General features: G+C 37.8%; 1 protein-coding gene across 4 annotated transcripts in view; it reads right to left on the bottom strand.

The window, feature by feature from the left end:
- The window catches only part of auh (AU RNA binding protein/enoyl-CoA hydratase), a 50109-nt gene that overhangs the window by 27231 nt on the left and 9400 nt on the right, over positions 1-13478 (bottom strand). For 2 of the 4 annotated variants that reach the window (XR_010896226.1, XM_067398376.1), the window contains exon 6: positions 3840-3896. The exons of 1 other annotated variant lie outside the window; for it this stretch is intronic. Coding sequence is in view for 2 of the 3 variants with exons in the window: in XM_067398376.1 (XP_067254477.1) it covers positions 3840-3896 (57 nt within the window). In the remaining variant the exon portion in view is untranslated. The remainder of the gene's footprint in view (positions 1-3839; positions 3897-13478) is intronic. One more of the 4 variants, XM_067398377.1, reaches the window with a different exon arrangement.

The raw sequence follows: 13478 nt of genomic DNA, 5'->3' as shown, positions 1-13478 counted from the left end.
GATCAAGGGCACAAAACAGCATGACACCAAATGCCTTGTGCTGATGTCTTAGCCACTCTTTTTCCAGGGACTCTGACTGCTGAATAAAACTCTGACTGGTTGGGTGGGTGCCAAGGCTCTGGTGACCTATTTCCATCCTGAAGAGAGAAAACCTCTGGCTGCAAGTCAAGCTTTGAGTGATAACCATACTGGCTGTCTGGACTGAGATTATACTGAAACAAAAAGCTACTTTCCAACTCAACCACATGTACAGAGACCTAAGAAATCTGAAAAAACACTGCCACTGGTTCTCACCCAACAAACAATTTTTCCATATCAAATCTGTTTGCTGCAGATTAGTCCCACAAATTCATGAGCTACAGTGGCCCCAGAAGTTTTTGGAAACTTACTGTAAGGCACACTTGAACATGTCTAAATGTCATTGCATTAGATAAAATATCAAACCAGGTGGCATCAGCAAACAATGATAACACTTTACTTAAAAAGGCTTTAAGTAAAGTGTTAGCATTGTTTGCTGATGCCACCTGGTTTGATATTTTATACAAGTATTTTTAAATACATTAATTATGCCTTGTAATGCACTTTATTATGCGTTGTATGATCTCACTAATAAGCGAAACCGCAGTTATAATACATTATAATATTTATCTACTTTTGTTACACCTTTAGAAAGTATTATGCATTAAAACACATGACAAACAACCAATTTTAAATGCAACAAGGCATCAGCAAATACAATAATGCATTTTAACTTTGGTTACAATTATTTATTAAAAGATATAATGCATTATAACATACATTTTAAATACCTTATAATGCATTACACTATATAATACATAAAGGCTTCAAGTAAAGTATAACCCAACTAGCTTATGTCAAGATGATTTTAGTAAATAAATAAAGTCAGTTCAAGCTCAAGTTCAAGTTCACACAGGTGTAACCATAATGAGGTGTGGTTTGTCACATTAACTCTGTATATGCTCTACTAAAACAACCACAAAACGTTCACATTCTTTGTCTAAAATTGGTAATAGTATAATGCATTGTTGAATTGAAACCTAAAACTTATTGGGTTACTCTTTATTTTAAGGTTTCCTTGTTACAGTGTAACTATACATTTAAGTACTGTGTAAAATCAAGGAACAACATTACTATATTACTACATTACTATAACTAAGGTTAGTGTTTGGTTTAGGGTTAGTTGCATGTATTTATTAACAATTTATTTTATGTAACAAGGACACTAAAAGTGTTTACACTTATTTTTGTGAAATGTTTTGTTTGAAATTATATAAATTATGGAGCCATGAAGTCTCCAAATACTTTATGAGGCACTGCTCCAGCTCTATGTTGTATTCCAAGAGTTTGGAAATCTGTGACAATTGCTTAAAGGCACGTTGGAAAACTCATAACTTTAGATAAAAAGCAATTTTTTTAAACAAAACAGCAAGTCTAGGAAATCATGTACAGACGTTTTGAAGACAACATGTACCTTTGAATAATAATTTTTATTGCGTTCTGTTTTCCTCTTCCTGGCAGTTGGAAATATTTGGCCTAGTTTGTTATAACAAGATACAAGCTGTGATCCAAGCCTTATAGGTGTGTAAAATACACCAGTTCCTTGATATGATACATAATTTTTAAACACTTCCCAAATACTTTTAATTTATGTATACATGTACCAAATTATAGATGTAGTATGGAACAATATGATATTACTGCCTTGCTATCATGGAAAACTGCCTATAAAGCAGCATGCTAACTGAGATGCAAGCACACCAACTAAGATGTCACTTATGAATTCCCTCAATGAAATAACATAAAAGTGCCTCTATTATGCTTTTTTGAATATTACCTTTCTTTCATGTAGTGTTTAATACAGCGGTTTGTGAATTTGATGTTGTTTTGTGAAATGTCTCCTCATTTATCAATCTAACATAGAAACGAGAGCAGAATTCATCTTACAACAAAGTTCACATGTGATTCAAGAAACATTTGTATGCTGCCAATCCCATGACCAATCCCTCTGAATGGGATTAACCGAATAACTGACGGCAAGAATTCATTTAAAAGGTTGAAGTAATTTTAAAAAACACGCTACACATATCAATCCAAATTGTGTTTTTAAGAGAGAGAGAGAGAGAGAGAGAGAGAGAGAAAACAGATTAGATTCAGAAATAATGTGATTACACTATAAACATAGCTATAGGCTATTTTAGTTCTCTTCACTCCACAACAAATCCTTTCAATTTAACAGTATTTAGAACAGAACAAGAATGAAAAATAGGCCTATAGCTATAAAATGATAGTATAAAATTATATATTGAAATTATAAAATAAGACACAAGTTATAGTGGCAATCATTTTAAACAACATATAGCCAAAACATCAAGCCAAAATGAATTTATTAAAAGCAAAACTGAAATGGAATTGGGCTCACGTACCTCTCTCATTCGGCACAAATCCAAATGTTTCCATATTTGCGGTGTAACATTTGGTTGCTAAACCATTAGTTGCTAAGTAATCTAGGCTTTGTACTTCACTCGTGTTCCAATATCCATGTAAAACTTCATCCTTCACATGCACAAAAATGTGCTTGGCATAACATCACAGTGGGGTGGTGCTCAAGCTAAATGGCACAGACTGAACAGCTACAGCGGATCATTTACAATGAGCAGTGTAACTTTTTCTTTGCTTGGTTGACTGCATTTTAGTTTAATGATGAATAGGCTGCGATGTCAAGTTAGCAATGCTTGAACTGATATGCTGTGTGTGTGCACACATGAGGCACGGTTGGAGGCACCTGCGCAATCACTTGGATTTTTACTTACGACAGTTTTGTGTGCAACCACTGTACAGCCAGTTTTCTGTTGTACATTTTTTCGTAAACTAGACTCATTGTCTCCTAAAAGAAAGTATTGATTCTGAATTGAGACACCAGTAATTCTAGTCTTACTTCCATACCTATGTAGGTTTGTAACAAATTTGCATAATGCCAGCCTATACTCTTCATTGGCTGCCCACGAACAATGTCTATTTGACCCTCAAACACTGTAGTTGTAGCCGAGACTGGAACAGTTGGTTTGTGTTGTCCACATGATGCATTTCCAAAGGATAAGGACTCACACTGGAATATATACAGTAAAACCGACGCCATCGTTACTGTTCATATCACTGTGTATCAAGTGCTGATAAGATGGGGCCATCTGACCAATCAGCGCAGAGTAGACCAATCACAAAAGACTGGGCCATCTGACCAATCAGAGCAGAGTAGACCAATCATAACAGAATGGGCAAACTGACCAGTCAAAGCAAAGGAAGCTCTAAGAAAGGAGGGGTTTAGAGAGACTGAATACATTATCAAACTGTTTCAAACACTATGAGAAAATAAGTGATGCTGAAATGTATTTATGAGAAAATTAAAGTGTTTTTGACCTTGGATCTATGTAAATCTATTGGAGGAGACCTCCAAAACAAAATTTAAAATAGCATATTAGGGGCATGTTAAGGAAAATTGTAAATATACTCCTCAAAATGTATTATTTACATTTTTCAGCATTCATTTAGTTAGTCTCATGTATTTCATAGACATCCACATGCAATGGTCATGTCAGGCACTCAAGTACATAATAAATGAATCATTTGCAGCAAGGCCATAGTCATAGTTCTTGTTCATTGGATACTTAGTTTTGTGTCTTTTTTTGCAAAAGAAATATCCCCTTTATTTTAATCCTGTACCTAACAATCCAGAAGACAATTTATCACTCATTTGTTCAATTTCAGAAGTCAGAAGCAATTACAAAAACATTACAAATAAAAATACAGACAGAGGCACTTACCAGCACCTGGAATGATGGCTAATTTAGTTTCAACTAGTCCCATCTTAGCAGAGGTGGCTGTAAAATAGGTCAAAGTGTGGAGAATCAGTTAGCCTATGTTTTTTTCAAATGAGATAAAAATCTAGTGTAGCATCTCAAAAGACAGAAATATGAATGCCTTCAGAAAGCACACATTTGAAACCAAGCAAAGGGATAACTTTTAAAAAGTAAAGTTTATGTATTACATACAATATATCATAAAATAAGACAAATACTTACAGTACCAATTGAAAACATGACATTTTAATTTTGCTTTCTTCTTGGATAAAAAAATGCATTTTTATAGATAATACTGTAATAATAATTAGATGTTTTCTGTTTTGTAATATTGAATGCAATGGTTAAAAAAAAAAGTAAAAAAGGTTATTTGGCAAATAGCTTTAAATTTCCCAAAATGTTATGTTCCTGTAGATCCAACTGATAGAATGGTCATGGGAACACACATACTGTACTGAGAAATAAACTGATAAGTAAAAGTGAAAGCATAAATGCATTTTTTGTGTGCTTTAAATATTGTTATATTTAGTTCTTACACCAGTCAACATGCTCAAAGGCTGCAGGTTTATTTCAGTTTGAAACCATGACAACACAATGCTAGGGGCATATAAAAACAAAATGATAAAATGATATTCCAAATTCAGAGAATCTCAAAAGAAAATACAAAACACTTAAATGCATTCTATAATTTATTACATTTTTCTTTTACATGGCAACTTTGAGTCACATTACACCAATTACAGACCCAAAAATAGCTACAAATGAAAAAAAGGTGTCTTGTGTGAAAACATATGGTGTGAATTCTGAACATTGCAGGAGACCATCATGTGCAGATTTCTATCTAAATCTGGGTGTGTGAAGAGAACATATGAAAGAAGACATCTGCTAACTGACAGCGTAATGGAGAAATGTTAATACACTTACGAGATGCTCAGATAAAAGAAATTCCGATGAGCAAACCAAGATCAATTTATTCTTTCCAGTGGAGCTCTAAATATAACCAACGCAGTTTAGTCCAGTGGCTAATTGCATAAACTGTTTAGACTAGTCTTAAAAGTTAGTCATCTAATTTTTTTTCTTCAAGACTGTTACTAACTTTTACAGTCAGTCACATAAAAAGAAAAAAAGTCTAATTGGAACTGAAAAAGTAAGACTTGATTAACTGCTAGTTGGTCAAACTAGTTCTTAAAACACAGTCTTAGAGGTTTTTTTTTAAATTGCTTACATAAAGTTTCTGAAACTATGGCTCCATTTCTCTAAACTCTACACACGAAACCACAAAATAAACTGTGATGTTTTTGGTGTTTTTGCATAGTAACTCTGCACACAAGCTATCAAATGATCAGCCATAAACGTCAAACTACACGTGAATGTGAATAATGTAAAACACTACTATCTTATGTCTTGAAAAACCCATGAAAAAGAAATCAATTCACCACTTTTAAGCCCAATCCCACGGCAAAATTTAGATAACTTCAAGACAATGAACTTGACATTGGCCGGCAACAGCCTGTGACATCCCTATTGGTGCAACCGTGAGTATAAAAGGGCACCTGTGGAATATGCCATCCTCTTTCATGTCTTTAGGAGATCGTTTGTTTGAATGTGTGTTTAAATAAGGCGATTATGCCAAGCACTAGTACTAAGAACTTTAGGAGGTGTGTTCATCTGTTTCAGCAATATCTGACACCCGATGACACACAGTATGTGCGTTATTTGCCTGGACGAGGAGCATGCATGCTCAGTCCTTGAGGAGGCTGTATGCGTGCATTGTTAGCACTTCTTAATGAAGAAACTTTGCTCTCGTTTGTCTCTTTTCTCGAGGGAATTGGGACAACCATCTGTGGCTCATGGTTCAAGACCTGCTGCGGCTGGTAGGAGAGTAGGAGACTGAAAATGTCTGGAGCTTGCCGAAGATTTTGAAAAAGTTATGAATATCGTGCATTCATTGTGGCTGACAAGAGCGAGCTGCTGTATGATGATGTGTCATCTTTCACATCAGCGAGCTCCTGGCTTCAAGCAAAGATGAGCAGGACGAGGCTGTTGAGACCTAAGATGTTTCTGAGTGCTCTCAGCCCGCCTGCCCTGGAAGTGTGAGTTCACTCGCAGTCGCTTGGATGAACGCTTTTTGTCAAGACATAACCACCCAGCTCGTACAAGCCTTCCCTTTCTCGCAGATCTTCATGCTGAGGTGGAGAGATCTTGGGGAAAGCCATATTCAGGAATATGGTTATGCATTGATGCCTTCGATCGAAGTGACGCTGGCTAGCGGGGAGAAAGAGATGCACCTCTTTTGCCTTCCAAACTTTTTGGCACATCAGTTGAGATGGAAGTTTAGGGTCTGCGCCTTAAGCAGCAAAGGGGTCAGGCTCGTCCCAGTCTGAGGACCAGAGACAAGACCAAAAGGCAAGCACCGCCTCTCGTGCTCTCCCTCCTTCGAGGGGTAGAGCGTGGAGGAGTCGAGAAACCAAAGGGAGAAGAACCTTAAAAGTGAGTGATCCAGAATAAATGCACTCAGTGTTCTGGGGTCCTAAATAACACCTGCCTCCTTCCCCCTCTCTCCACCTTCCATCCCCTGACTAAGGTCAGGTGGGGCTCTCACACATGTTTACATCTGGCCCTGAAGCTGGACCTATGATGTTTTTGGCTGTATGCTCTAATACCAACATCTGCCTTATTGATTGTTCGGCACAGGAGGCTGGTTGTGAATACGATGTCTGATGGCTGACAGTTAGTTAACTGGTTGGGCTCTCCGTGAGCCTCCTTAGTTATGGCTTTTTTTTAAAGGAGCATGGTTAGGCCTCCTTTCACTATAGATAGTCATTCTACTAAGGCCTCCACTCCCCAGAGCTCTGCTTGGATAGCATCATCAAGTAGTTAGACTCTCTGTGAGCCTCCTTGATTGGTCTTTACAATGGGGCAATTGATGGGCCTTCTCTATAGAGAGTCTTTCTGCTGAGGCCCCTGCTTGGATAACGTCATCAAGTAGTTTGGCTCTCTGTGAGCCTTCTTGATTGCTGTCTTTGCAATGGAGCATTGGTGGGCCTCCTCTTGATATAGAGTTGTTCTGCTGAGGCCTCCGCTCCCTGGAGCTCCGCTCCAATAGCAACATCAGGTAGTTAGGCTCACTGTGAGCCTCTTGGTAAGCTGTTCTGAGTACAGGACACAGTTAGGGCTCCTTTTCCTTTAGAGAGTCATCATGCTGATGACCCCGTCCTCAAGAGCTCCACCAGGCAGTGGTGCTGAGTTGTTAGGCTCTTTGCGAGCCTCCTTGGTCATTGCTTTAGAAAGGAAGTGTAGGGGGCGCTCGCGGACGCTGGAGAAGATGGCCGCCTAATTTGTAGCTCCGCTCCTGATTGTTTAATAATTTGCTACCCTCTTTGATATAAGTTTAAGAATCTCCTAATTTAAAAGCTCAATACACTGCTAACATGTCCGAGACTCAAGATCCAAAGGACTTTCCACTTTTTGCAACTTCACGGTCACAGAAAAAGAAGAAACAAACTGCGTCAGCAGAAACATCCTCATCTTCAACGGAAACTGACCCAGTTTTGAACGAAATACGAGCCCTTAGCACCCGGTTGGGAAACATTGATGGTCGTTTCGATACTATCGAAAATCGTCTTGATGCAATATCGACCTCGATTTCTGCAATTCACGAGACTTTATCCAACTTATCACAAAGAGTGTCTTCGAGTGAAACCCGCTTAATGGAAGCTGAAAACAGAATCTCCACCACAGAAGACGCTCTGCGGGCCCGCGAGGGTGAACTCTCTGCTATGACGAAAACGGTGAATCAACTTCAAGCTAAAGTGGATGACCTAGAAAACCGAGGAAGACGTAAGAATCTGCGCATCGTCGGTTTACCCGAAAAAGCTGAGGGCTCAACTCCCCTTCCTCAATTCCTAAGGGAAATGATACCGAAATGGCTCGACCTCTCTTTTGATTTCAGGCTTGAAATTGAGAGAGCCCACCGATCGCTTGCACCTGCTCCAGGAGTTAATGATCCGCCACGAAGCGTACTCGTCAGATTTCTGCGCTACGCGGACAGAGAACGCATTCTACAGGCACCACTGAAAAAACGGCAAATTATTCACGAGAGCAAGCAGATACGCTTCTTTCAAGATCTCTCAGTGGATGTCATGAGGAAACGCAGGGAATTCGACGCTGTGAAGAAGATCTTAGTCGATCGCAAAATGTTCAGAGGATTCGCGTACCCGGCCAAGCTGCGTTGTCTTCATGATTCGGAGCTTCGCACGTTCAGTACTCCGGCCGCGGTGGAGGAGTTTATAGAGACTTTGCAAGATAAGTGATAAAGAGATTCTTATAATACTCTCATCTTTATCATATTCGGAGGGGTAGTGACTTTAATTTTCCCGGGTTCTCATATGCTATTTATTTGATTCTATTCTGTTTGGAATGACGGACTGTGCTAGTTCACTTGTTGGACTTTACGGACATATTTTTCCGTCATTTTTTTTCTTTCTCTTGTATGAGACCTCCGAGATGATGATGTTTAAACTGTTGATTTACTGGAGCGGTTTAACTTTGCGCTTCTCAATGGGTATGATTCTGAACCTTATGTTGGTAGCAGGTATAATTTTTTTTTACTTGAGTCCAACGGGGTACAGAGACCTGGGTTTAGGGGTACTTAGTTGGCCCTGTCAGTTGGGGACAGAGCCGAGGGTTGGAGAGAGGGAGGTGTTTTATTGTTATTTGTTCTTTGAGCTTAAAAATTTGCCCATCAGATACATTTGTTTCATCTTTTTGTTAAAAACTACATTAACAGTTTCTTACTTGGTCACACATTGTTATAATGCAGAGTTCAACTAGATTCATAACATGGAATGTTAAAGGATTAGGGCATGTGGTAAAAAGGAAAAAAATTCTGACTTCTCTAAAAAAGGAAAAAGTAACAGTTGCCATGCTTCAAGAAACTCATCTATCAGATAGCGAACATCTGAAATTAAACCGAGATTGGGTGGGTCAAGTGTATTATTCTTCATGCACAGTTAACCCTAGGAAAAGAGGAACAGTTATTTTAATCAGTAAACATTTGCCATTTATTTTTGAAAATGAAATCAGAGATCCAGAAGGTAGATTTATTTTGGTTACAGGCCACTTATTTGGTCAGCATATTACAATATTGAATGTTTACGCACCCAATGAAGATTCTCCCAAATTCATATCCAAAATAATTTTGTTATTCAATGAGCACTGCAAAGGTCTAGGAATCTGTGCTGGTGACTTTAACTGTGTGATGGATGAGAGATTGGACAAATCTTCATCTGGCACTATAGTCAATCCCAGATCCTCTTTGGTTCTTAAAAAACTATGCAAAGAGACTGGTTTAATTGATAGCTGGAGAGAAATGAACCCTCTTACAAGAGACTATACATTTTATTCCAATCCTCATGGTTCATATTCAAGAATTGATTATATCTTTATTCCAAATACCTTTTTTAATTTGATATCTTTTAGCAAAATTGGTTCAATTGCCATTTCAGATCATGCTCCGGTTCAGATAGATATTACATTAGGGACCCCACCAACAAGGAGTAAGATATGGAAACTAAATTCATCTTTCTTATCGGACCCAAAATTTTGCAATGTTGTAAAGGATTCAATACAAAATTATTGGTCAGATAATAAAAACTCGCCCGTCTCCCCTGCTGTAATGTGGGACGCAGCCAAAGCTACTATTCGGGGATACATTATCTCTTATGCTGCTGCACACAAGAAAGCCCTGATAGCTAAGCGGCAAGAATTAGAAAAGGCGGTTAAAAGACTAGAACGTCTGCATAATACAACTCCCACTCAAACTAATTGGTCTGCTTTATGCCATGCTAGGGCTAAACTCAATCTCGATCACACCAATCATATTAAAAAACTACTGTTTCTTTCTAAACAAAATTATTACGAGCATGCAAACAAATCTGGTAGACTGTTGGCATATCAGATTAAAAAAAAACAATCCGAGAAAACAATTAAGTCTCTAAAGATGCTAGATGATATCACAACATATGATCCTACAGTGATAAGCAATACATTTCGATCCTATTATGAATCACTATATTGTTCACAAAATAGTGCTTCACAATTAGAATTTCAAACTTTTTTTAATAATATTTCTCTCCCAATTATTTCGGATGAAGACAGAGATTACCTTAACTCGCCTATAACTTCAGAAGAGGTCCTGGCAGCAATACAGTTAATGCCATCTAATAAGTCGCCAGGACCTGACGGTTTTCCTCCGGAGTTTTACAAATCATTTTGGCCCGAGCTTTCTGATATTTTTATGCCTGCTTTACAAGCTATTTTAGACCGAGGTATAATTCCTGAAACATGGAAATCAGCAAATATCTGTGTAATACTTAAGAAAGATAAAAATCCAGAAGATTGCGCATCATACAGACCAATAAGTCTACTTAATACAGATTCTAAAATACTAGCAAAAGTTCTCGCACGTAGGTTAGAGAGCATATTACCTAAGTTAGTTAAACTAGACCAAACAGGGTTTGTAAAATTACGTTACGGTACCGATAACATACGCCGGCTTCTGAACGTTATAAATTCTGTTCAGAATGAGGGACGCCCTGCACTTGTTCTCTCCCTTGATGCAGAGAAAGCGTTCGACAGGGTCGAATGGGACTTTTTGTTTACTACTCTCAGAAAATTCAACCTAGGAGATAATTTCATCAGGTGGATCCAGCTGCTTTACTCTGATCCTAAGGCCACAGTGGTTACAAACGGTCTCATTTCGACTCCATTCTGCATAGGGAGGGGCACAAGGCAGGGTTGCCCTCTCTCACCTTTACTTTTCGCTTTAGTCATTGAACCTTTAGCAGAGCTCATTAGACAGAGCAAAAATTTCCATGGAATTACAGTGGGAGGAGAAGACCATCGAGCATCACTTTACGCCGATGATGTATTAATATTTATGTCTAAACCAGAACAATCTATTCCAGTATTACTGGAATGTATTTCTTATTACAGTAGTTTATCTGGCTATAAAATAAATCTTTCTAAGTCCACTGCATTACCTTTAAATATCCCTTCTTTAGAACATCTGAAGTTAATCTCCCCTTTCCAGATATCAGAGAAAGGCTTTAGATATCTTGGCATTTTTGTCACAGCTTCACTTAATGAACTTATAAACAACAACTACACTCCTCTTATAGAGAAAATTAAGGCTAATTTGAAAACATGGTCTTTACTCCCAATTTCATTTCTGGGGAGAATAAATGTAATAAAAATGAATGTCCTTCCCAAACTTTTGTATTTATTTCAGTCTATACCTAGTTATTTATCAAGTTCTTTTTTCAAAGACCTCAATAAACACCTTTCAAAGTTTATTTGGAATAATAAAATGCCACGAATTAAACTTTCCAAACTAATGAAACCAAAAGATAAGGGTGGGATAGACTTGCCAAATCTTCAGTTATATTATTGGGCAGCTCAGATAAAAAATATGACTAGTTGGTGCAGTGAGAGGACCAATTCTATCTGGTATAATATGGAAGCTTCAGTTTGCGCCCCACTATCAATCAGGCTTTTACCATTTGTTAAGAACTACACCAAGCTAAAAAACATTTCAGAACATTTTACCATATCAAACACTCTTCGAGCTTGGAGAGACATTAAGACATACTTAAAAAATTTTCCCTCTCTTTCCCTGTCCTCCCCACTTTGTTTTAACCCTGATTTTCCTTTAACATTCCAGAATATTGGTCTGTCGACATGGCTGAAACTCGGAATCTCTCAAATATCTTGTTTATTTTCGGAGGGTACTTTAAAATCTTTCCAGCAGATTATGGAGGAATATAAAGTTCCAAAGTCCAATTTTTACAAATATCTTCAATTAAGGCATTTCTTAAAAGCAAAAATAGATAAAGAAGAATTGAGAATGGAAACAACAGAGATTGAAGACCTTTTATTGAATTCAGTCAGTTTAAAGGGATTGATATCAAGGACATATAACATCTTGTCTAGTAATTGCACCTCTGCCTTATTGGGACTGAAGGGTGTCTGGGAAAAGGATATTGGTCAAACTATCGAAGAGAATGAATGGGTTGTTATATGCAATAATGTATACCCAAAATGTACTTCTCTGGGGATCCATGAGCTCAACTTTAAATTTTTTAATAGGATATATCTCACCCCGATGCGTATTAAGAGGATGTTTAGCAATGCTACAGGCCTATGTTTCAAATGTAAAAAAGATAAAGGTACATTCATTCATTGTTTTTGGTTCTGCGACAAAATTTTGCCATACTGGAAGAAAATACACAGCGTAATTAAAGATCTTCTCGGACTGAACTTTGATATGACCCCAGCTTTGTATTTATTGAATTTTAATGTGAATAATCTGTTTAAAAAAGATGCAATACAATTATTCATTGTCTTGGTATATTTAGCTAAAAAATGCATTTTGTTACTTTGGTCTGCATCACAAGCTCCTTCCTTTAAAATGTGGATATCACAGATTGCAACTTGGTTGCCACTTGAAAAACTCACCCACGATAAACACCAAAAATCAGAAAAATTCTGGCAGATATGGTCTCCCCTTTGGGAATACATAAAATAGCTCTCTTGATGAACATACAGAACTGTTTTTAACTTTCTTTAATTTTCTTTTTATTTCCTATGTAAAGACTGCTCTAAAATACTGTGACCTTTTTGTTTTGTTTTTTTGTGTTGTGTTTACATTTGAATACATCCTTTTTTCTTCTTTTTCTCCTTTTTTAACTTGTGACTCTTGATTTCGTACAATCTGTAACATGTTTATATATGTTGTGATACTGTTAATGTTATGTTGATAATATGGGCAAACAATAAAAAAAAGAAAAAAAAAAAAAAAAAAAAGAAAGGAAGTGTAGTGTAGGATGTGGTAAGTTTCTTCTCAATCTGGAGAAATATCATGTTGAGGGCTCTGACCTTAGAGCTTGATGGGGTAGTAGTGCTGAGTTGTTATGCTCCTTGGCTGCTGCTTTGATCTAGAGTGTTGCTAGGCCTTCTCTTTCCTAAGAGAATTGTACATTTAGACCTCTTCTCCCCAGAGCTCCACCTAAATAGCAGTTCTGACTTGTTAGGCTCTCTTTGAGCCACCTTGGAGGCTGCCTTGAACATAGAACTTAGTTAGGCCTCCTCTCGCTTTAGAGAGACGTCATACTGAGGCCTCTGTTCTCTGAGCCAAACTATGCAGTAGCACAGAGTTGTAGGCTCTCTGTCCGAGCCTCCTCTGGTGTCCCTGCGTTCAGAGTGTTTTTTAACCATCTGTGTCCGCTCCCCTGAGCTCCCATGTTATTAAAGGGGTGATGAACTGAGAAATCACATTTTCCTTGAGCTTTTAACTTATAAGAGGTCATCATAGTATAAGAATATCCTGTAAGTTTCAGAACTGAAAACTTCCTTGTTAGTCCAATAAAAGCTTTTATTGACACCAGGCCCAGCAAACTACAGGCTTTTCAAAGTGGGGATCTATGATGTCAAAGGGCAGCAAGCACCGCCTCCGTAGAAGATGATCAACGCCTACTTCATCACTGCCCGTTTAGCCCCACCCACTGATTCGCGCATAGGTAAATAACATATGCCTACGTGGTG

This window comes from Chanodichthys erythropterus, chromosome 10 (assembly GCF_024489055.1).
Source record: "Chanodichthys erythropterus isolate Z2021 chromosome 10, ASM2448905v1, whole genome shotgun sequence".
Taxonomy (NCBI): Eukaryota; Metazoa; Chordata; class Actinopteri; order Cypriniformes; family Xenocyprididae; genus Chanodichthys; species Chanodichthys erythropterus.
Note: the sequence above shows the minus strand (reverse complement) of the source record. Positions and strands in the feature narration are given on the sequence as shown.